The 24,697-nt window shown below is 48.9% G+C and overlaps 1 protein-coding gene across 1 annotated transcript in view; it reads right to left on the reverse strand.

The window, feature by feature from the left end:
• Positions 1-24,697, reverse strand: part of SPTB (spectrin, beta, erythrocytic) — a 67,214-nt gene that overhangs the window by 30,358 nt on the left and 12,159 nt on the right. Inside the window, exons 2-16 of the mRNA XM_008585655.1 lie at positions 18,540-18,691; positions 17,280-17,453; positions 16,209-16,300; positions 15,734-15,814; positions 15,137-15,252; positions 14,507-14,585; positions 13,035-13,152; positions 12,269-12,427; positions 11,071-11,373; positions 10,189-10,339; positions 8,701-9,571; positions 7,465-7,602; positions 2,604-3,360; positions 2,016-2,218; positions 1,815-1,905 (exon numbers count right to left, since the gene is read on the reverse strand). Coding sequence (XP_008583877.1) covers positions 1,815-1,905; positions 2,016-2,218; positions 2,604-3,360; positions 7,465-7,602; positions 8,701-9,571; positions 10,189-10,339; positions 11,071-11,373; positions 12,269-12,427; positions 13,035-13,152; positions 14,507-14,585; positions 15,137-15,252; positions 15,734-15,814; positions 16,209-16,300; positions 17,280-17,453; positions 18,540-18,691 — 3,485 coding nt within the window. The remainder of the gene's footprint in view (positions 1-1,814; positions 1,906-2,015; positions 2,219-2,603; positions 3,361-7,464; positions 7,603-8,700; positions 9,572-10,188; positions 10,340-11,070; positions 11,374-12,268; positions 12,428-13,034; positions 13,153-14,506; positions 14,586-15,136; positions 15,253-15,733; positions 15,815-16,208; positions 16,301-17,279; positions 17,454-18,539; positions 18,692-24,697) is intronic.

The following is a 24,697-nucleotide window of genomic DNA, read 5'->3' on the forward strand; positions in this document are numbered from 1 at the left end:
AAGAAGCCAAGGGCAGATCCTATAATTAACAAGGGGGAAGAACTGTGATGAGCATCCGGTGTTTCCAAGATGTCCTGGAACCAGACCCAAGGCCTGGATTGTGCCAAGGGCAGAGGGAGAGGAAAACAAAGTTGTCTGGGCTGAGAGGAAAGGGGCGTGAAGACAAGGGCAAGGAAGAAGTCAGGGACAGCCCCATCCCACCCAGAAGAACTGTCAAGGAAGGGGCCAGGGAGTGCGGACTAGAGACCTTCCTCATACAGCCGGCCCCAGGTTGAGCAAGATCCTTCTGAGTCAGCAGTTCTCCAACTGGAGCCTTGTTTAAAATGCTTCTTCCTATCACCCCTTAAGATTCTGATTCATCTGGGGCCTGAGTGGGGCCCAGAAGTCTGCTTTAACTAGGGCCAGTACTGGCTTGATGACTTGCGGGGCCCAGTGAAAAATGATGTTCAAAACTAGTAAGAATTTCAAGATGGCAAAAGCAGAGCATTAAACCAAGCACAGGCCCTTCTGGGCATAGGGCCCTGTCGGCATAGCCCGGAACTCTGCCCTGACCAGGGCCCGGGGTGATTCTAACAGACAGGGCGGCTGGAATTAAGAAAAAAGAAAATTCAAGATCCATCCAGGTACAATCAGCATGGAAACCCCCCTGTGAGTTCCACCCTCTCTGAATCTTCTTCCCAGAGGTTGTGCCCTAACCTTTGGTGATATCTTTAGTTACTGAGGTTGCCTGATCTGGTTTTCACCTGCATAAAAGTGCCTTTTTTGGGTGGGTACAGTGTGATGTGATTTCAACCTAAGAATGTATACTACTAATAATGGTCAATATTTATCGAGTGCCCCATAATTGCCAAGTACTATTCTTTTTAAGTAAGTACGTAAGTACGTAAAGTAAGTAGTAAAGTAAGTAAGTAAGTAAAGTAAGTAGTAAAGTAAGTAAGTAAGTAAAGTAAGTAGTAAAGTAAGTAAGTAAGTAAGTATGTAAAGTAAGTAGTAAAGTAAGTAAGTAAGTAAGTAAGTACGTAAAGTAAGTAGTAAAGTAAAGTAAGTAAGTAAGTAAAGTAAGTAGTAAAGTAAGTAAGTAAGTAAAGTAAGTAGTAAAGAGTGAGTAAGTAAGTACGTAAGTACGTAAAGTAAGTAGTAAAGTAAGTAGTAAAGTAAGTAAGTAAGTAAAGTAAGTAGTAAAGTAAGTAAGTAAGTAAAGTAAGTAGTAAAGTAAGTAAAGTAAGTAGTAAAGTAAGTAAGTAATTAAAGTAAGTAAGTAAGTAGTAAAGTAAGTAAGTAAGTAAAGTAATTAGTAAAGTAAGTAAGTAAGTAAAGTAATTAGTAAAGTAAGTAAGTAAGTAAAGTAATTAGTAAAGTAAGTAAGTAAGTAAAGTAATTAGTAAAGTAAGTAAGTAAGTAAAGTAATTAGTAAAGTAAGTAAGTAAGTAAAGTAATTAGTAAAGTAAGTAAGTAAGTAAAGTAATTAGTAAAGTAAGTAAGTAAGTAAAGTAATTAGTAAAGTAAGTAAGTAAGTAAAGTAATTAGTAAAGTAAGTAAGTAAGTAAAGTAATTAGTAAAGTAAGTAAGTAAGTAAAGTAATTAGTAAAGTAAGTAAGTTAAGTAAGTTAAGTAAGTAAGTAAATAAATAAATAAATAAATAAATGTGGAACTAAAGATTCTGGAGGATAATGTAAGCCATCCAGTCTCTGGAGCTGCCACTGCTGGAGTCCCATAACTCTTGAGTTAGAAAGGATCCTGTGCACTTTCCACCTCTAGGGTGCTCCTAGAGAGGAATCCCCTGAGCAGCAGCCCCTGCCCTGCTGCAGCCTCACCTCCTGGCAGTTCTGGAGGAAGTTCTGTAGCTCCAGGTTGTCTCTCAGGAGAACCGAGGCCTCCTGGGCCTTCTCGTTATTTTTCCTGTGCCTGGAAGGGAAGCCAGAGCCCAAGTCATAACAGTGCGGCCCCGGGGTCCTCACCTGCGCCACCAGCCCCCATGTATCTCCAAGGCCCCATGACCCCAAGGAAGGGAGTACCTGTCCTCAATCTGCTGCACCTTCTCCTTGATCTTGTCTGAGTACAGATTTCCCTCAGCTACCAGCTTGTTTCCAGAGTCCACAGTACTCAAGACTTTATCCTGGTTGTTCTCCATAGACATCAAGAAATCCTCAAACTTCCGAATCCCAGCCTCTGCAGCCTCTAGGGAGTCTGGGGGCTCCAAGTGAGCCAGAGTGTATTCCTGTGGAAGGAAGTTTCCAGGCGAGGGCTGAGGATGAGCTGAGGAGGTGGGGAGGGCAGCGGCTGGGCCTCGGTGTGAATGGTGCCCCAGAGTTGTGTGAGGAGCAGGCTCGACTCCCCAGGCCGGGCCCCTGCACTCCCCAGGGCAAAATTCACTCCTCCAGCCTCTGACTGACCCAAGAACAATGCATGGTTTGGGACACAGGTCTGGAAAAGGCACATGATGAGGGACAAAGAGGATTTTCTTCCCAATTAGTGACTACAGAGAGTCCAAGAAAAGGGTAATTTGGTCCCTGAGCCCTACAGCACATTTGTAGACTCAAATTTGCAGAGGACTAAGTGGTGCTGCCCTGAGACACCCACTAGCCCTGAACACCTCTCTCTACCTGGTTGCTGAGGATGGCTTCGGCCTGCTTGGCATCTTTCTGGAACTCCTGGTAGCCAAGGCACTGGGCGAGGGAGTGGCCACGGCTCTCCCACATCCGGTGCAGGGCGTCCCAGCCGGTGTCCAGGCCCTCCAGCCGCTGGCCCAGAAGCAGGTACTCTGGGTCTGTCTGGCCTTGGATCACCTTCTTCCCAGAGGCCTTGACATGCTGGAAGCTCTCCTGGTGCCCGTCAACCTCATCCTTGATGGCTGCATGCTGCTGCAGGAGCTGCTCGGCCTCCAGGAGTGACTCGGGCGTGACCTCAGAGGCCACGGCCTTCTGGGCCATGGACAGCCAGGCCTGGAAGTTGTCCAGATCCTGCAGGAAGGCCTGCAGCTGGCTGGCCTCGCCCAGGGAGGCCTCCTGGCCCTGAAGGGCTCGCTGCAGGCCCTGCCACAGCTCCTCCACGTATGCCTGCCGCTGGCCAATGTCCTCCTTCTGCTCGGGGTGTGACTCCATCAGACGCTGCGACTCACGCTCCAGGGCCTCCACGCGGGCCTGGATGGCGGCCACGTCACGCTCCAGCCCTGACAACTTCCGCTGGATGGTGATGACACCTGCCAGGTCCCGCCCCAGGTTCTTGGTAGACTCTACCACCTCTGTCTTGTCTGTGATCCACTTGCTGGTCTCTTCACAGTCCACACAGTAGTTGTGCACCCGGAGGGCTGAGTCCACCGCTTCCCGCCGCTCTGACACCATGGTCTGGAATGCTTGCCACCTGCCAGAGGGGGACACAGCCCAGGGGAAAGAGAGAGACAGCTTCTTCCTCAACTCTTCCCACAAGGCGTCCCTTCCCTGATTTCCCATGAGCCTCCCCCAACAGACCTTGTATGCTGGAAAAAAAAAATGATCTACCCAACAAACCTGGTGAGCGAACTTCATTTATCCAATTTTACCTAAGAGGCGTCCCTTCCCTGATTTCCCATGAGCCTCCCCCAACAGACCTTGTATGCTGGAAAAAAAAATGATCTACCCAACAAACCTGGTGAGCGAACTTCATTTATCCAATTTTACCTAAGACATACATAAGTGTCGATCAGATCTTTGGGTCAGCAGGAGGCATGCAGTGATGTCATTCCAACCACAAGTAAAGGAGCATGAAAGTAAAGGCTCTGCGTGTGGTTAGATTTTAGGCAAATATACAATTTCCCCAAAGTTTCTGAAACACCAAAAATAATTAGAAAGCTCACATTATTAACTACAAGAATGCTTCAGGGCACAGGGTCCCCAGCTGCCCTAGAGGAATCACACAAATGCCTGAGGCCACATTCAAAGTACACCAGGGCCTGAAAAAAATCACCTTACATCTAAAAGAAAAGAGGCCTAGTAAAAAAGAAGAGGATTGGGGGAGGGGAGGAAGAAGCTGGGATTGTGATTAAAATGGGTAATATAATCTTAAGCTTCAAGTGTGGTGTTGCTATGAAACAGGGAAATGTGCTAAAGTCTGGTGGATGTCCTGGGGGCCTGGGGTGGATCTGCAGCCTGCAATAAGCCTCTTTCAAAGAGGTGCCCATCAGCCAGGCCCTGGGGACACCTCCTTTGGACCCAGGTTTATTCATTCTGCATGGCTGTGATATATAAGCACATGAGAGTAGAGAGTATGCTAAATGTTCATTTGCTAACTGAACCCATCTTTCTTTTTCTTTTCCTTTTTTTTTTTGGTGGCTGGCCAGTTTGGGGATCTGAACCCTTGATCTCAGTGGCATAACACCACACTCTACCCAACTGAGCTAACCAGCCAGCCCTGAACCCATCTCTTTTGAACAGCATGAGGGGGATAGAAATTATGTTAGACTTGGGGAGAATACAGACATTACCAGACTTTGTTCTATGGAGTGTATGATTTAGAGAAAAATGAAGACAAGCTCACAAAATAACTATAGTAAAAAGTACTATGTGCAAAGTACATACCAGACAGAGAGGACTAAGGGAGCTGTAAGGAGCAACAGGGTGACAGTGGCAGATTTCGTGGAGGTCATCTGAGCTGTGTCTCAATGAACTGACCTTCAATGCCCCCACCGGAGTGATCTATTTAAGGATGGGACCCTGAGAGTTTCACTCATCTTTGTCTCCCCAGCACCTAGGGATGGAGGGGAGCAGGTTGAGGGGCTTGGCAGATGGTCTGGGCAGAGTGCATGTGAGCGTTTCCAAGGTGTGACAACAGTGGCTAGTCTGGTTTGGAAGACAGGTCTAGGAGGGACTGGGAATACATAAGGGAGAAGAGAGAGAATCTGAAGATGTCCTCGGCTCTCTTCCTAGGCTGTGAAGTCTCTATGCTCTGGGGGGTTCTGTGCTTGGCACACAGAGATGCTCTGAGGCTGGGAAATTGGGGGAAAGGAGCTGCAGGTTTTCTCCCAGTTGGTCTGAAGCCACTAGGATAGTGAATTGCTCCTGGGAGAGGGTCTGGCAAGAGGCCCATGGTGATTACCAGGCCTTTCCTGGTGTGGCCTCACTGTACTCACCAAGTGGGGGCCACATGGGGGATAGGCTGGGTTTGGGTCTAGTCTGCCTCCTGAGCCACACCTTCCCCCTGTAGTGCACCATCTCCGAGATTGAGGAAGGTGACAGAGACACTCTAGTTAGCACCTGTCAGGCAATATTGGCAGTCTAGGTTTGCTCCTGGGCCTGACATTTTTAGAAACATGTCGATCAACTGGAAAGCATACATTGAAAGATGATCACACATTCAATAAGTGTTTGAAAGACTCATATGTACCAAGCTTGGCAGGAAATTTTCAGTTTTGTCTCTATTCACTCATTCACTATTTATCATGCAACTATCATGTGCCTTGTGTTGGACACTGGCCTAGGCACTGGGATACAGCAAAGAACAAAGCCAAGTCCTTGCTTTTATTCAAGCAAGCACAGAGAAACAAGTCTATAATCCATCAAGTGGTGATAAGAGAAAGAAAAATAAAACAAGGTAACAGGATAGAGCCTGAGGGCGTTGGTAAGAGGCAGGGATGTGCTACATTCAATGGGGTGGTCAGTGAGGGTCATTCCAGTAAGCAGGCATGCGAGCAAAGACCTGAATAAAGTAAGACAGTAAACCAAAGGGATATCTGGGAAAAGAATATTCCAAACAGAGGGACTTCAGACAAGAATGTGCTTGGTGTGCAAGCACTGCAGGCAATACAGAAAGATACAGGTCTTCCTTTGCCTATAGTCTAGCAGGAAAGTCCTTCAGCACAAAAGTAATTATAACACAGGTAGGATGTGAAGCTTGAAACCAGTAAAGAGGAGAGAAAGACGGTTTTTTATCTGGGAAATTGGGAAGGAGATGAATCTGGATTCACCTAAAGAATGGTCAGGATTTGGAATATGTAGCCAGAGGAGAATGCACACTGCAGAGGCACAGAGGTAGGACTGGGGATGGAGAATGACAGTTGTTTTAAAAAATATTTGAAGAGCTACACTCATACATGGAAGAGGAGTCAAGATAAGTCTCACATCTTCAAAGGGCAGAGCCAGAATCAATGTACACAAATTTCAAGGAGGCAGATTTCTACTCAATGAGAACAAACTTTCAAACCAAAAGGAGTTGCCCCCAAATGGGACTGGCTGTGTGGCAAGGGAGTGAGGTCCCCATCCCTGGCTAGACTGGATGGCTTCTCCAGTCAGCTCTCAGACTTAATGCAGAGCCATCTCACCATTTCATGACTCAGGTATTTTCTCACCTAAGGATGGCATGTACCTTGATGTTTTTCACTTGGGATGGGACATGACTTAGGTGTCTGAATAAATCAACATCCTCTGACTACAGCTCACTGTATAGTTAACAAGTTCTTCCTGTCTGGAAGTTTCTCTGGTTTAGACCTGCTCTAGTTTCCTCAGTTAAGCAGTAATTACAACAATCTCTCAATCTCTCTCTCTCACACACACAACCTACAAATTTAAGGCGTCCTCCCTTCTGCATAAACATCAGATTTGCAAAGGAACCCCCCTAGCTACGGTCCCCAATTGATGAGACAATCAGCCCCATTCCAGTGGCTCCAAAGTATCCTGGTCACCCCCTGCCCTTCAGCCCCCAACGGAGTCTCCCCTGTGCCGATCCTTTTCTTTAGAATTGAGTTTTCCCTAAGCCCAGCCCCCAGCTTGCTTCAGGCACAGCAAGTCTCAGGCACAAGTGTGGGGAAAGGGCAGGGGTAATGGGGAGGCGGTGAGCATGTGGTGTTGCACGTGCAGGGCCCAGGGTAAGGACGGAACACGGGTCTTTGCTCTGTCCTCAAAGATCCTCCAGGAACTAATGGGCAATTACACACCACACTCAAAGCACCCCCTCTCTAAAGGCTCCTCGGGGCCTGTTTTTTGTTCCGGTCAGAAGCTTGCTCAAGGCTCCCTGCTAATTCTCTTTTTCATTCAAGCCAGTCTCATTATCGACACTGCATTTTGGCACAGGCAGAAACATTCTTTTATGGACAGTACTTAAGAGCTCTCAGAAAGCAATTTTCCCTGCTCAGGACTGTCCAGGGAGATACAGCATGAGTACTGTATGGCCTGATTCTAACTACGGGCACACTCAGAATGTCCTCTCCATCCCGCAGGCATACCCGCCTCTCCTCCCAGACACAGTGTTCGAAGCTCCTTTCATGCACCTCTCTCCCTCCCTGGGCTGTTCACCCTGCCGTTCACCACACAGATCCTTCCTCTCTGCTGCTACAGCCCCAATGCCAGGAAGGAGACTGTGGCTGAGAAGGACAGGAGCCTTGAGGGTACAAACATAGCTGTGCACAGCAGGTAGCCTGAATTTGGGGCCAGGCCCCCAGGGATGTCAGGTGTTGGGAGAAAATGCACCCAGCCCTAAGGCCTACCCACACCCCACCTGGTATTCAGGTGGTCCTGGTATTGCTTCACTTCCCCACTGCGTGGGTGGCCACTCTCCACCAGGCTGTTGGCAGCGAGGTTTACATCGTCAATCTGAGCCATCAAAGTCTTCATCTCCTGGTCCAAGATGTCGAACCTGATAAGGACAGAGTGAAATGAATGAGGATCGGTGTGGCCACAGCAGACATTTCATGACCAGTGGCCCCCCAGGCTCCAGAAAGTGGAGCTCTTGCTTTCTCCCTTTGCTTCCTCAACACACTTGTCCAGGAGAGGGGGGAAGGAGCCATGTGCTGGCAAATCCCATTTTCTTGTTCTGGGCCAGGCTAGTGGAGAGCTGGCTACTTATTACATAGGCTTCTGGCTCAACAGAGAAGTATGAAGGGGAGAGAAAGCTGTAAAGAGGTTACAGTGTGTGTGGTGGGGAGGGGGTTGACAATTGCCACAGGGACCACCTGTCATGCCACCACTGTCCCAGCTGCCGCTCTTGGACCCTGAGTCCACTGTCCTGACACACGGACCCAAAGGTTACCCTCACCAGCCAGGTGCTCCATTCCTGAGTAGCACAGGGGAGAGCTGCGGGGGTAGAGGGAATTATGAAGGCTGAACCTTATGGGTAAAAGCCCAGGATGCTCCAGTGTCAGTGTGGGAGCACCCTGGCACTGCTCCAGGGAGCAGCCTCTCCCCTCCCTGACTCCCTGGATCCTGTGCTGAGGCTGCTGAGCAGCTACACAGACTGGGCCGTGCCTCCACATCTGGTGCTGATGGAATCACAATAACAGAATTGGGAGTGGCCTTGCAGACCAGTGGCTTACAAACTGGTCTCTGTGGCCCCTTGGAGTTCTGTAGCTTAGGAACTGCCATGGAAAGCTACTGCTGATAAGGTCCTGGCCTCTCAGCCCCCATATCCAGAGCAGCTCCACTTTTCCTGTGTGTTACGTAAGGGTTCCATACACAATTCATTTGAGCAAAGGCTGCTGTAGCTGAAAAGTAAGTGAATAACTAGAACTAGAAAGTCCCCTCTTTTTGAGGAACACAAGGCCCCAGTGGGTGAAGTACCCAAGGCCACAGAGCCAGAATAGAACTCATGTCCCTTGATGCCTGTATGTTGCAACAAAGGGTATCCCATGGCCTCTCAAAGAGACCCTTGCTCATCTGAGGCTGTTACCAAACTAGGTGGGAGGTGGCGCCCGGTCCTTGGTGCAGGGAGGTGAGGAAAACATGAACCAACTCTGACCTGTGCTGCACGACCTCCAGGTCCTCCAGTGTGTCAGGGATATCCATCTGGGCCAGCCACTTCTCCTTTTCGCCCATCCACAGCTCACAGGCATCCGTCTCCCCAAACACTGTGTACAGGTCCAGGGCATCCTGCAGCCTCTGTCGACGCAGGTCTGCCTGGGCCACCACCTGCTGGTAGAGCTCTCGGAGGGCCTGCAGCCGACTGGTCACATCTGGGGAATCCCGAAACTCTTGGGGGAAGCCCTGGGCCTGCTGCTCCAGGTGCTCCATCACACCTCGGCTCTCCTCTAGCTCCTCCAGGAAGTCCTTGTGCTTTTTCCCCAGGGCCCGTGTGGCCCCTTCATCCTGCCCCACATCTTCACCTGAGAGCAGCCGGTGGGCGTTTTGCAGCCAGGCCTTAAGGTCATCTGCATCGCCCTGGAACTGGAAGAAGTCCTCAGCATCCTGGAGGTTCTTCTTGCGAAAGGCAGCCAGTTCCTTCAGCTGGTCCCATTGGGCCAACACCTCTTTGATGCGGGCTTCAATCTGTGGGTGCCCAAACTGCTTGCGTAAAACCATGCCCTCAGCCTCCTGGAAGATCTGCTCCAGGTGGGCGTCCAGCCCACGGAGCTCATCTTCAAAGGCCTTATGCTTGCGCTGCAAGATGAGCACGCTGGTCAGATCCTTGCCATAGTCCAGGGAGGAGTAGATCTGCTCTTTCTCCTTAATCCAGCTCTCGGCCTCATCCATCTCCCAGAAGAACTTCCAGAGCCGCTTGGACTGCTCCAGCTGAGCCTTTCGCCCAGCTGCCATGTCACTCAGCTCCCCAAAGCACTGCTCCAGGTGGCTGATGCGGTCCCGAATGACCTGGGGGTCACAAGGCTGGTACCCTGGGAGGAATAGAAGTCGGGAGGACAAAGAGGGGACGGATTTCATTTATGGGCAATCTTCAGATCAGTTGCCAGGTTAGAACCACATGATCTAGAAGCTGCCATCTCACTGGGGCTTTGGGGTTGGATGCGGGGGCGGGGGGGCAGTTGCTCAGAGGACAGGCCAGATTCTTTATAATTAGTGCCCGCTAAACTTCAGGAATAAGGAAGATTAAAAGTTGAGTCAGTTCTCAGTAGAAATGTACAACATGAAATTATTTTTTTAAATGTTTAGATATAAATTCCAAGGTGATTCTTCAAGGAGGCAGTGAGGTCTCTCATTTAAGACCAGAAACTAGAATCCTAAATTGTCTCAGTCATAATTTGAACTAGAAAGGAGAATGAGAGATGGTGATGCCTTACTGGTGCTTATAAACACCCTCCTGATCACAGATTACCAAAGCAGTTGCCTGCTGTCTGTAGAGTTTTCCCTCAAGCTTCTTTCTTGCACCATTACTTGATGAAAGAAGCAGAATTCTAAATGTGGTTCCAGGAGATCTAGCCAAGGGGGTGTGCTGGGCCTGAGGATGGGGCTCTGGCATCAGAGGCCTCGATGGGGGAGACACGCTTGGCCTCACCTTTCCCCTCAGTGAACTGCAGGGTGGCTGCAGTGATGGCCTTCACTTTGTCCCCTTGGATGGCAATGTCAGCCTCCATCAACTTGTGCTTCTGTAGCAAGTCTTCAGCCTCCAACAGGTGCTTTCCAAACTCAGCAGACAAGAGGTGAGTCTGGCAAAGAGGACAGGGTATAGGGAACAAGGACAAGTGAAGAGACCCACCCACTACAAGAAGGGACCCCTCCAAAGGTCATGTCCATGGTATCTGAGCCAGGATGAGTTGGGTACAGCTGGAAAATGCCTGCTGCTTGGGATGGAAGAAGCTATGGAGCAGGAGTTCCTACCGGGGGTGCCCATCAGAATCATCCATGAACAGGTCACAGAAGCTCAAGCCCCATGCTCATCTACTGCGTGTCTTAAGGTTTGGGGCCTGGGCATGTGCATTTTTAGAAAGCTTCATGGTTGGTGTGATATGTATCCTCAGTTGAGACCCTATGCAGTAGAGGGAGAGGAGAATTCAGACTTCTTTGGCTTCCCCTATGCTGGGGTGTCTGGATTCAAACTAGCATCAAATTGTAATTACTGAGAACCCGATTCTCCAGGCTCCTGATGGATGTGTCTTCTAGGCCTTCCAAGTTGGCACCTGTGCTGCCATAAACCAAGACTTCTTGGTCATTGGGGATACTGTGGTCCTGAGCTGGTATCATTTGCCTGGAGCAGAGTGAGCCAAGCAACAGATAGGCAGATGCACACAGATACTATGCTGCCTCAGTTTCTCCACTTTGACTCAGGGATGTGATTGGCTGGGAGGTATCTGAGAAAGCATATGCTAACTGCAGGGCCACTGAAGCCCCAGGTGAATGCTGCAGGGTGTGGGGGATGGGCAGCCCCCTCATGCCCCACCTTGATTTCATCCATCCAGTCTATGCTGTGCAGCATGTCCTGGAAGAGCTTCTGCAGCGCCAGTGTGGTCTCAAGCCTCTGGCGCCGGGACTGCAGCAGCTCCTGCAGGTAGTTCCATAGGCGCAGGATGTTGTCCTTGCGGGCTGTGATGCGCTTCTGGTCATGGTAATTCTCCTTCTCCAGCTCCTGGGCCAGGTCCTCAAGGGCCCTTACCCGCTCCTCATAGGCAGCTGTGTCGGTCTCGATGGCCTCGTGCTTCTTCTTGGCGGCCTCCACGGCTGCCAGGTCGTACCCGAAGTTATCCTGCCCCACAGAGAGAAAAACAGGCAGCTCAGTCAGACTCCCCTTGACTCATCCCCAAACGCAGAGAAGTGGTAGGTCCCTTCAGAACTGCCAGGTGGGAAAGCCCATTCCCAAGGAGTTAGTTCTGCTGTCGTTTTGCAGCCTATCTCAATCAGAGCCAAGATCCCAAAATTAAATGTCTCACAAGAACCTCTAAAAGAAGCTCACGATTTTACTCTTGTGCCACGTGTGAATAATGCTGCATGTGTATTACTAACAGCCTCTGGAGGCCAACTGGCACTCCCCACCCTGCCTCGAGTGGACCTGTCCAGTTCTGGCAAAAAGGAGCTGCTTCCCACTCAGGAACCACGCAGCTGAAAACAGATGGTTTACCCACATGCTATCTGGGATGCACGTATACTCTCCAATGCTCTCAGAACACTCGCTATCCCCTTTCGGGACTGAATTTAATTTGATTCCAAGCTTTAAGTGGGAGGGAACAGATGGTCTGATAGAGAATCAGCCCTGGGGTCAATTCTTAGCTAGTAAAACACGTCATAATCCCAGAGACCAGAGTCTAAAAGGCTCAGACACAGACAAGGTGCACTCTGTAATTTTGCCATGTCCCCGGAGGACCACTGTTTAATGTCAACTCAAACCCCAGTTTTAATTGATGCTACTGGCCCACATAAGACAGCTTCAGGGGCCAGTTCTGCACTGTGAGGCTCTTTTCCTACAAATGAGACTTAATAAATCCTGGAGTTCTATTTCAGATGCGAACCTTGATCCATCCAATCATGTGAAGCTCGGCTGCAAGAAACTGCTGAGAGACCAGCTTGGGCTCCAGCCCACTTGAGAACTGGGGGCTCTGAAGAACTTCCCCTCTCCTGCCGTCCTCAAATGCCTCTCCCATTACCTGGGCCACAAGGCGCTGGTTTTCACTGAGCCACGTCTCTCTCATCGCAGCCTTTCGGTCAAAGCGCCGGGCCAACTGCTCCAGCTTCTCCTGCCGGATGAGCTCATTTCTCAGGGCCAGCTCCCGCTGATACTCGGCTTCCTCTAGGCTTTCCCAGGCCTGCATAAGGAGCAAAACAAGAATTCTTGAGGCACAGGAGAAACATCTGGGTTTGGGGTTCTATCTTTTTCACCCCCACAGAGTGACTTCAGGAATCTAGGTAGAGCCTGGTGCTCTTGGGTGAGGGGTTGGCAGATTAAAGTTCCTAACAGCTTTTTGGCTTTCATGTCTGGGCCAACCAAAGATTCAGGGGGCACTGGTCATGACCTCTCAGTTCCCTCTTCCCCTAAACCTGCCTTAGACTCTTGGCCTAATATAACGCTTTTCGCCCCTCTGTGAGTGCTCACTAAATTCTTATTGACTAAATGGCTACCTCCGTACTATTAGAGCTTCCAGGTAGGTGCAAGTCTCCAAACTTCTGAAACATCATTAGGCATTTCCCTTCTGTTACAAGTAGTTAATATTCCATGTTCAAAGACAAACTCAAGGTTCTATAGAGGAGAGACTCCAAAACCAGGTTTGGATAACTCCTCCAAATAGTCAGCATGAGTAATTAACAACAGCAGAGAAAGTGGCTTGGTTTAACCTTGTTCAGTGACCATTCCCAGTGCCCTTATCGGGAACTCAATTAACCCATGGCAACTCGTAATGGAAAATGCCCCTGTACCCGGTTGATGTCAGACACTAGTTTCCCATCATGGGGCGTATACACTTTCTGATTGTTGGCTCTCATCCGGGACTGGATGGTAAAAAGCAGGACTTCCAGATTCCCTTTCTCCTGAAACCTGTCGAGAAAACAGAGGGAGGGAGATTGGTGTCGAGATGCTCACGGCCAAAGTTTTTGCTGATGTCAGCATGGAACTCTGGCATCTTGGAGCTTGGAGACTAAAGCATATTTCCCTTAAAAACAAAGAAAAAGTAAAGAGAATCTATAGGTCTACCTATAGAAACATCTATCATTTTCACCAGCTGAGATGTAACAGGGGTTTGGGTCTTCACAACACACATAAGAGAAAACACAACGGCTACTGCAGCATTTATCATTTGCTTCCACAGGAGAGTGACTAACTAGAGCATTCTGGTAACTCCTGTAAGTACCAAGTTTTACCAATCCATACAAAGAAACCTTACAACCTTCTGCAAATGATGAAGGCTTCTGACTGGCTCTTTAGTCAGTTTTTTGCTGAGTCAATGAAACCTTAGAAGCCGCATTATCCACTTAAGAATATATTTCACTGAAAGCAACTTTCACCTGAGTCCTCATGAGCCAGATCTGCTGACAAGTCCTACAGGCCAGTTGCTTCCAAGAGGGCAGGAAAGGCTGGGCTCTGGGAGGACTGTGAGTGTAGGAGACAAGAACTGGTAGCAGGACAGATGTCTGGCATGTGGGGCCCAAGCTTCAGATAACTGGGCAGTATCACATTCCTGCATGTACCTAAGTATCTACCCAAATCTACGTCCTTGACATGGCAGGCAAGTAACAACTATAAGCAAGGTCCCCACCCCAAGTCCAGCCTAGCAGATCTCAATTCTCACAAACACTTAAGAGGGTTGTGGCCCTGAAGCACAGTCCACAGAGCCAAGAGATCACACCACTGAGAGCGCTGCCTGGTAGACTCATAGGGAATGTTATCTGTATTGAATTTAGGTTAGTGTCAGACCAGAAACCAGATACTTGTTTATAGTATGTCCTAGACTTGGTGTCTCATCTTTCCCTGTTTGAGAGTCATGAATGGAGAGTGTGGGAGATGGGAGGGGGAGGAACAAAGCAGAGGGTACCACCAATTAGCTAGAAACTGGTTTCAGGGGAGCTGGACAAGCTAACAGCAGACAAGCTGGAATACTTGTGTGTGTTTGTGCATATGCATGTGTGCATGTTTGTGTATGTGTGCGCGCGTGTGTGCACGGTTATGTTTACATGTGTGCATGTGCATATGTGGTGTGTGTGCATGGTTGTGTGCGTGTGCATATATGTGGATGGGCATATGTGCCTGCGTGATTGTGTGTGTGCGCACGTGTATGTGCAAGCATATGCACACAGGCCCTGCATGCACCGGGGTGGGGCAGAGATCCTGAGAAGCCGGCTTAATGCTCTGCTAATGAGCACTGACAGATGGGAGAGAAAAAAGAAGGATGTACTTGATGATCCACAGGCCCTGCACAGAGAGCTCAGGGGCTGAGGATGCTGAGGTCATCACCAGAAAAGAATCCCGCAGCTCTGCACCAACCAGGGAGGAGCTTTCCAGCACAGGTTCTTCAGAGACTCAGAAGTCTGAGATGTCCCTTCTGCTCCCCCTCAGGGGTCTGGAGAAACACTTTCTTTGACTATGATTTGTAGTTTCTCATCAATTCCTGTTTCCTATAAGCTGATGGCTAGGGAGCAGGATGGTGAAGAGGGACAGGAAACTGGTGGCAGAGGTGCTGGAAATCAAAGTCAGGCTCAGATGATTTATCCCCTGATCCTACAGCATGAGGTTCAACTACAGGCACCAGGTGACAACCAACAGGGCAAGGACAGAACAGTAAAGGGTGGCAATGTTAGAGAGTGATGGAATTGTATTAGGACCATGAATTAAGAAAGAAGAAAGAAGAGGAATCCAAAGTCCATGATGAACCTCCAAACAGGCCAGGTGAGGTGCTGGGAACCAACTTGGAGCTGAAGAGCAGACCCAGAGCAGAGCCCTGGCCTGGTCACCATCCCCATGGCTCGCCTGCACTGGAGCAGCGAGCAAGTGTCATCTTGTACAACTGCTGCAGCAAAAGGCTCACCTTCGGGGTCAAGGAGCGGGATGATGCCCAGCTGATGCTCGGCCACGTCAAACGCATGCTCCAGGTTGTGCCGGGCATTAGAGTCCTTCAGTTTATCAAAGTCGATCAGGTCGGGCCTGGGGACAAAGCTGGACTGTTAAAAGGGAATGGCCATGACATCACCATCAGCGGGGTAGCCACAGACTGAAGCAAAGACATTGGCAGGTGCAGGGAGGTGGCCGGGCAGAGGTGAAAGAAGAACAGCAGCAGAGGAGTGGGGGCAGCCGGGTACCAGCACATGAGGAAGTGGGTGGCAGGGATTTAAGAAAAGCAGGGAAGCCATGGCCTGGAATGGTGGAGGTACTATTCCTGTGACCTCCATGTTAAGTACAACGCATCCAAACATCAGAGGTGAAAGAAGAACAGCAGCAGAGGAGCGGGGGCAGCCGGGTACCAGCACATGAGGAAGTGGGTGGCAGGGATTTAAGAAAAGCAGGGAAGCCAGGGCCTGGAATGGTGGAGGTACTATTCCTGTGACCTCCATGTTAAGTACAACGCATCCAAACACCCACAGGAATGCTGTCAATGTCAGTCCCCAAGCCCTCTCCTCCCTCTTACCGGTGCTTGTGTATCAGGGCATTAAAGGCCAGGCCATCCTTCCAGCTGGAGGTGAAGTTGGTGACATTGACACGGGGGTAGCTGCATTCAAGAGAAACATTAAGACCAAAGAAATAGATTCTTTTGTGGCTTTAAACAAGTGTATGAACTGAGGGCCGATACACCAGAGAGGAATGGACCTGTCCCTTCTCAAGCCATTTCAGAGGGCTGCAGCTAAGCCCCACAAAGAGGCTCCCCCATAAGATGTGGCCCATACACCTAATGGACCCCATGGTCTGACCCTATGGTTTGACTGCAGGCAACTCTGGAAAAGAATCCTGTATTCCAGGCCTCAAAGAATCAGGTCAGGAGAGACTGCATCGATTACACTGAAGCTGCTGTAGCTCTGGGTGATATCTAGTCTCTTGGGGATGGCAGCGCTCAAGGGAGCAAGGGGCTGGTGGGAGCATGGTAATGGCTGGTTTCCGTGGCATACCCTGCTGTCTTCATCTGACACCATAACAGCAAGGCATCCTTGGCTGAGCGCGTCTCATGACCTTCCTGAGTTTCGACAACAATGTCCTGAATCTGAGGGAGGCAGAATGAGAGAGATCTGAGGCAGCTCTGCATGTGGATCGGTGCCTCCCTGCTTTCCCTGGGATGCTCCCTCCCTCTGTCCTCCTCTGTAGCCATCCACCTGCAGTGCCAGCCCTGCGCAACACCACACCCTGAGGCCCTGGTCCCAGTGGCCTGTCTCCCTGCCTCAGTCAGCCAGAATGGCACAGGGATGACTTCCTCATGTCAAACGAGACAGCTGTAATGGGGTAACTCGAACAAGATACTGAGAATGACAAGACACCCTGATGTCACCTCTGGAGGTGCACGCCCGTGAGGCCGAGGAGCAACACGAATATTAAACGGTATTGCACCTTCATCAGTAGCTCCTCTTGCCTCTTCATTCTTGCCGATTCCACTGCTACTCATTTAATCTCGCACCCTCATGGAGAGTGAGAGCAGACTCCCAGGACCACCCACATGAGGCCTCCAGTCTTCTGGTTTGCACTATCTTCTTTCTCCCTGTCCTCCCCTCCTTGGGCTAGATTCTTTCTGTCCCCAAACCAGCAAGTGCAAGGCCTGATTTTCCTTCTCTTGCCCTTTTTAATTTCCTTACAAATAATCTGGACCTTGAATTTCAAGGTGAGAAAAGTTTCTGATTGAAAAATATTGAAGTACATCTTCTGTACTATTTTTGCAATTTCTGAATCACATGTAAGGGGAGGGGATAAAAAGCAGATCTTCCAGCGAGATCTCAACCCAGCTTCTAATTAACTTCCATTTTCTCTCTCAGAAGACTACGCTACCGACTGAGCCACCTGCTCTCAGCTTCAGCAATCTGGGGTGACACAGAAGATCTTTTCTCCTTCCTACAAGCTTTGTCCCATAGGACAGGTTTCTAGCCGCCCAGAATGTACACAAACACTCACACTTTATTCACCATTATATGAGACCCCCAAGCCCTGCCCTACTTTGAGAGGCTCCCTTGACTTCCTCTGCTCCGGGGACCCACCTGGAAGCGGAGGATGATGGTCCAGATGAGGCCCAGGACCAGGCGGTGGTTGCCGTCCACGATGTCGTGGGAGCCCATGTTCTCCAGATGCACACGTTGCTCCTTGAGGAACTGCAGGGCCTTGTCCACATTCTCCAGGCAGTGGATGCGCATCTTCCCCTTGGTAGGCTTTGGCTGGGGGACAGCAGTGGCCCCCGTGGGCATGGGGGGACTGCACAATCACCCCACAAGCGACTGAAGCTTGGACCAGCTTCTGTCATCAGCACACATCCTCCACCCTCCTGGCCAAACTCCAAGTTCCACAGTCATTCCTTGACACTTGTCAACCCCTTCCTTTCAGCAAAGTTCAGAAGTTCCCCCCACCCTCCAAAGCACCCAGAGCTCTGCAACAGGCTGCATCAGTGCCATTCTGGGTCTGAACAAAGCCTTCTGAAGATAAATGTCATTCGAACATAGCAACACAACAGTTAACTGAGCACTTACTATGTGCCAGGCACATAGTTCTTAGAACTATTTACTGTGGGTTGGTGATAAGAGTGGCTTTTAGCATGGTGACTGATAATGTGTCAACCATTCTCCTCCCTTCCCTGCAAGTTTCAATGCAGGTAAGAAGCAGAACTTCAGTCTGGAGTTGAAAGGTGACAGAAGAACATGGTACCTTTTCACTCAAACCCCAAGTATCTCAGAGCACTTCATCAGGCACAAGTATCGTCACCCCATTTTACACATGGGGGAAATGAAGGCAGAGGATCCTGCCTGATAGGCCCAAGGTCACTAGGGAAGTAACTGAGCAAGACATGAACCTTCATCTACTTCTCTTCAGGGGCAGCAGTAATGCTGGGTGGGTTACAACTGAGAGGGCCTCTAACAGATGTCCACTTGCAAGAGCAGTAAAACACACAGAAAAGTATCTCCCACGCCTCTCTCTTGGTTCTAAGAGGGCTGCAAATTCCTCCAGCAATCCATGTGAGGGGGTGGAGGCCAGGCCACTTCAGGTAGCTATGGTGCCCAGACCCCAGTGGGGAAGTCAGGAGCTCTGCATGGCCCTGGGAGGGGCAGGAGGGGTAGGAGTGATCAGGAGGAGGAAAGAAGTTCTGGGAAGAGGCCAGAGGACCCAGTCAGCCGCATGGACACTTCACACTGTTAAGTACCGGAACTTCCCACAGGAGCAGGGAGAAACCTTGACCATGTCTCTCCTGAGGAGGGGCTAATGACACCAGCCACAGGGCCCAGGGGGAAGGGGCCCACAAGGAGCTTTACCAGCATCTCTCCAGACAGCACCTCCAGCAGCTTAATGAGCATCCGCCCATCACGCAGGTCCTTGTAGAGATCGGTGATGCGGCAGGACACTCGAGCCAGGTGGGAGTTCACCCATTTCGTAAAGGTCTTTTTCTGAACAACTTCCCGCTCATCTGAATGGGGAGAAGAGCCTTGGGTGAGGCGCTGAGGTTGGCAGGGTCAATGTGACATGGAGTTTACCTTCATCCCGGGCTCCCCCATGCCTGGCAGAGGAGATTTATGTATTCATTCCACCCCCTTCCTCAGAGCATTTGTGATCAAAGCATAGCCTTTCATCAACACTGGTCCACACACCATCAGGACCAAGGCAATGAAGAGCTCGCTCCCACCATCACCACATTTTACACACAGTATCAAGACACCCCTAATTCAGCCATCTGTTTCCCTGTACCAGTCAGAATACTCTGTACTGCTGTGCCATCGAGCTCAGATTTCATTGCCAGGTTCACCCACCTAACAAACATCCCCTCTGCCTAGAACGCTCTCTCTCCACCCTCTACTCCGCCCCACCCCCATCTCCTCAGTCCTGTTCCTCCTGTAAATGGCACTTCCCCTGGCGCGGGTCTCCCTTATGTGCCCTGGCTCCTGCATTTGCATTTCCAAGTATTAGTTAAAGGTAAGTCTCTCCTGCAGGAATGTAGGCTCCTAGAACCCAGGGAAGTCTGTCTCATTCATCTCTCTGTCCCCCAAGCTTGGCACGCGGTCGGTGCTCCATAGCTGTATTGTGGCTGACTGTACAAACAGTATTCAATTCCTGTCATGTGGCAGGCCTGTGCTAGGCCTGATGACACAGAGAGGTATAACAAATTGCCGGCCCTCAGGAGTTCCTGGTAGGTGCAGGAGAATGATGAGCAAAGGGAACAGAGAACGTATATAGAATGTATGGTTCACGTGGGGTTAGGGATGAGGAAGGCCTGGGCAGGGGCTATGCATTGCATCACACTATCACGCTCACACCAGAATGGCAGGCAGGGGTTCTAGATCTTCAGTCCTGGGAATGAGACATGACACCCTCACCCTAAATCAGCATCGACCCAAACCAAGATCCTGGCCCACATTGTACCAGTTCAGGTAGGTTACTTAGCACCTCTGTACAAACGAATGCTGGTGACCCGTCCAGGTTAGCACTTGGGAAGTGCAAACAAAATGCTGGAGTGAGGACAGAAGACTGGGATAGCACACAGAAAGGGGAAAGAATGAGAGAGAGGAGAAAGATCAAAAGAGAGAAGAGTGGCAAAAAAGAAAAAAAAATGAGATAGAAACAAAGGAGAGAAGAGAGAGAAAGGAGTGAACCTCATTCTGCTTGGTTTTGTGGCAGTTGGCTTCTGGGCACTTCGGTTTGCAAATTTAGGGCTGGAGCGAACCTGGCAGTCTGGCTGGGCCTGGGGGCTGTGGAGGGTCCCTGGGGAAGGAGTGTGGGGGTAGGTCACAGCCAGGGCAGACTCAGAGTAGCCCCGCCAGGCAGGAATGTCAAGGCTGTGCGAGCAGGCTGAATGTGTGCTCAACTGAGCCCAAACCGGGGAAGGGTTGGCTTTATAAATTATTAAACATCTGATTTAACAACAACAAAGAGGAGCTTAGCCAGAGCTGCCTCAAGGGTATAATCCCGGCAGCTCCTGAGGCTCGTAGCATCAAATTCCTTCCTACTTCATGGCTATTTTAGTGTTAGGAACTCAGACCCTGTATTCATCTGCTAATTCATTCAGTAAATGTTTACTGTACCACCAGTCAGGTGTCAGGCTCTGGGTGGAGGTGGGGAGTTCAAGGACCAGACAGATAGTATCTTTGAGACAGACAGACTCTACCATAAATATGATGTGTTTGAGTCATATATGAAAAATTCCATGACAGCCATCTAAATAAGACTTCCAAGAAGAGGAAAAGTACTACTACTGACTATACAAATCTTAAATAAATACAAAATTAAAATAGCATTCATTCATTCTAGGCCTCTGGGTAAAGATTCAGGAGGAACCCCCTTCTCCTTACCCTTTTTGTCAGCAGCAAATTAAACTGCTTTCCTGATTTCAAGGGCTGCTTCAGCAAAATGTAACTGAAGTTCGTCTTTTTTTTTTTTTTAACATTTACTTGTACATATTTGCGGGGTACAGCGTGTTTTTTCAATACATGCATATACTGTTCAATGATTCACCTAGGGTAGACAGCATAGTTTTGTAACCATTAGTAACTAAAGTTTTAATGAAATAATGGACAGAAAGCAATCACATTTATTCTGGGGCATATTTGGATTCAACAGAGCCAGCCACAGTCACATGGCGCTTTCCCTACAAACCAGATCTGTCCTTTAAATGGCTAAGCCTTCCAATCAGTGTGAAACCTTTCACTAAGGGGCTGAAATTTTTAGCCCCTTTAGAGGTAAGTGTCTTTAAAAAACTGAAGTCCTTTCTTCCTTCCTCCTTTTCCTATCTAAGAATCCAAAAATTTTATTACATGGGTGCTGAGTCCTGTTTGCTTGTGTGTGTCCAAGGGTAAGGAAGTGCTTCTAGCTGGGGACGTGGAATTTAATTCTAGGCTTCTGGGCTGGCACATATTTTGGTGCTAAAGTATCATAAAGCATCCTCAGACCTCCCCAGTTTTCGATACATGAATGACGTCTCCTGCACCCCAAAATGCTGGAGCCACCGGTTTAGAGCATAAGCAGGTGGCCTCCTGGCTGCTTTTACTTGAATTCTGGGTGAAATTGCCCAGAATCCCCAGCACCCTGAAGCACTGTGCAATGTTGAGACATGAAAGGGATTCCGAGAAGCTAATGATGATAAGAAGGAGTGAAAAGGCCCAGGGGTGGGGATTAACTTTCATTAGCTCATTTGCTCCGGCTGCTCCACATCGGCACGCTCAGCACATTCACTCTTCATGGCCCAGAAGCTCACTGGGAGCCTTCCAAGTGTAGGAGAGATGGTGGCCCAGAGCCAGCTGGGCTGGGAATCCTGGTGGTGTGGACAGAGGGGAGGCAGCTGTGCACCAGGCCTGCTGTTCCCAGGGGACTCAGGCCATCCTGCAGAGACCTGCTATGGAAAGGAGGCCTTGGCAAGGCCTTGCCAGGAGCCGGGCCTTGTTTCCAGAATCCTAACCCTGCCAGTGCAGGAAAGGGGGTGACTCCCCCAGCATGGACTGGCTCACAGCCCCTGCTGCCATCAGAACCAGGGCCTCTCCATTCTTCTCTGTCCTCCTCCTTTCCCTTCCCTTCCCAGGGAGCTGTCTTCATTCCTTCCGATGGGTTAGGCCTTCCCCTAGAAGACTCATCTTCCTCCTTGATCAGCTCTGATCCAGAATTACTGTCTAGGTATCATGATCAGTGACCTTTCTTTCACACTCCCCTTCAAAGGTTTAGTTTGAGGTCAAATATACCCATGACACCGAAACTCTCAGAAATGTATCCACTAATGAGTGACCGCATACATGGAGAGTGCTGGCACACAGAAAGCTTGCAGCAGTGTGACTACCACTGTCACAATCACTACTGCTATTACCATGTGCAAGGCCCTGCCCTAGCTGCTGTGGGGCATATGGCAAGCCACTCTCCCCAAGGCCTCGCCATCTAGTTGAGGAAACAAGACACAAACTGACAAAGTTAATATTGCAACCACACAAAATGGCATTTCCTTTGAATAACACAAAAGCCGTCACAAGGTAATATTGGATTAGTTACCAGATAAATAGCACATACAATAAATGCTTGAGGGGTTAAAGAGGAGAGGGGCCATGTCCAATTGGAGTAGTTGGGGACATTGTGAAGAAAACTTCAGAGAGGCACTAGGGGAGGGGAGACAGGGAGAGGAATGAGCCCAGCAAACAGGCACAAAAGGCCAAAGCTTGCAAATTAAACACATACACACTAAAATATATAGTCCTTAATAAGTGTGAACAAACTAATATAAAAGACATTTTTGAGACAACTGGAAAAATTTGAATATCAGGTGGGTATTAGATCAAGGAATTATTGTTAATTTTTATTAGGTGTAATAATGGTATAATGTTTAGATGGGAAATGTTCTTGTTTTTTGGAGATACATAATAAAGTGATTAGGGGTAAAATGTCATGATGATCTTTAATTTACTTTAAAAATACTTCAAATCCCCAAACAAAACCAAATATGGCAAAATAGTAACAACTGTTAAATTTAGGCAGTGGTTCATTATGCTTTTGTCTCTACCTTTTTGTATGTCTGAAATTTTTCATACTAAAGGTCGAAAAGTAAAATGAAAGTACACCAAGACATTATGTTTCACTTATCAGATGCGCAAAGATGAAAAAGTCTGATAAATTACTGTGCTGGCAAGGATGCGGGGGAGAAAGCATTCACATGCTGCTGGAGAAGGTATAATTGATACAATCTCTATGAAAGGCAAGTTGGCAAGACAGGTCAGAATTACAAATGCACATACTTTTGGGCCCAGTAATTCCACTTCTAGGAATTTACCCTGCAGATATACTTGTACATCTGATAAACAATCTACATACAGGTTCATTCATTGCATTATTCTGAAAGATCAAAAGATGGAAAACAACCTAAATATCTACTAGTAGGGGACTGGTTAAATTAATTTTTTTTTCCTTTTTGTCTTTTTTACTGACTGGTAATGGGATCGCAACCCTCGGTGTTGCGCCCGCACCGCGCTCAGCCAGTGAGCGGGAACCGGTCTCCACATGGGATCCGAACCCTCGGCGGGAGCACCGCCGCACTCCCAAGCGGTGCACTCTCCAGTGTGCCACCGGGCCGGCCCAGGGGACTGGTTAAATTAAAATTACATGTCCATGCAATGGAATATTTTTTAATTGTAAAATGAAGAGGCTGTTTATGTATTAATATCAAACAATCTTCAAGTTATATTTGGTGGAAAAAAACGTATAGAGCAGTATACAGTAAAAAGAACTGAAGCTGGGGAAAAAAAAACAACAACAGAGCATTTGCTTGTACATGCTTAAAATACTCCCGGAAAGATACACAGAAATGGTTAACACAAGGTTGTGAGAACAGGGCGTGCGTGGCGGGGGGTAGACGCGAGTAGGAGTAAAACTTATTTGTCCTTCTATAGCTTTTGAGTTTTACCCACTAGGTATATATATTCCTTATTCAAAACAGAAGGAGTCTTCAAAAAGTTCATGAAAAGATTTGTATTATCCTTTAATTCCATTTTTCCATGAACTTTTTGAAGTACCATTATGTTTTCCTTTTTATTTTTTATTTTTTTAAATTTACAATTGACCCATAGTAATTGTACATATTTATGGGGTAGAGTATGATGTTTCAATGCCTTTTATGTTTTCCTTTTTCTAAAGAAATGTTTTTCTCTCCCCTTCTTTCCAAAATAGTCTAGTTCCTTTAGTGCTTCCTTGCCTTAGGGATTTTGCATCAGGCAAAAATCCCAAGCATCTTTAACCACCTGAGCCCACAAGAGAAGGAAAAGGTTGAGAGGGAGAAGGTGCAGAAGGCAGGAGTCCTCCCTGCAGCCCAGGGACCCGAAAAGGGGAGTGAGGTCTGTGTGTCCCGAGAGGGCAGTGAGGGACACTTGCCTCCTCCCACCACACAGCTCCTTTCTGAGGCCTTGTCCTCTAAGTATTCCCTGAGGGGTTGTAAAGCACGAATGTCTCCTCTCAGCATCAAGGCTCCTCTCTTTCTTGTGTTATACCTTCACCAGCTTCCTCTTGACTCTTCCTTCAACTTTCCTCCTCCCTTGCTGGTGAGCAGCACGCTGGCCGCTGGCCCCACCGGCTCTGGTACCTGCTTCACCTCCTGAGGTTGTGGGCATCCAGGAAGTTTGTCACCAAAAGTCCCCAGTGGGGCTGTTTTAAAAATAGGAGACTGTTTTTAAGCCAGACAGTAAAAGTTGAAATATCTCATCTTTGGAACCTTAATCTCCCATTTCTGGGGCTATTTCTTCCTTCCATGGCTTCCTATAAAATTCCCTGAGTGCTTCCTGCCTCCCCCTTTTCTCTGTTAAAAATCTGCTCTCAAGAATAGGGAATAGGTGGGCCGGCCCGGTGGCGCACTGCTACAGTGCGCCGCTTGGGAAGCATGGCGGCGCTCCCGCCGAGGGGTCGGATCCCACGTGCGGACCGGCTCCCGCTCACTGGCTGAGCGAGGCGTGGGAGCAAC

Source organism: Galeopterus variegatus, unplaced genomic scaffold, assembly GCF_000696425.1.
Source record: "Galeopterus variegatus unplaced genomic scaffold, G_variegatus-3.0.2 Scaffold3655, whole genome shotgun sequence".
NCBI classification, from domain to species: Eukaryota; Metazoa; Chordata; class Mammalia; order Dermoptera; family Cynocephalidae; genus Galeopterus; species Galeopterus variegatus.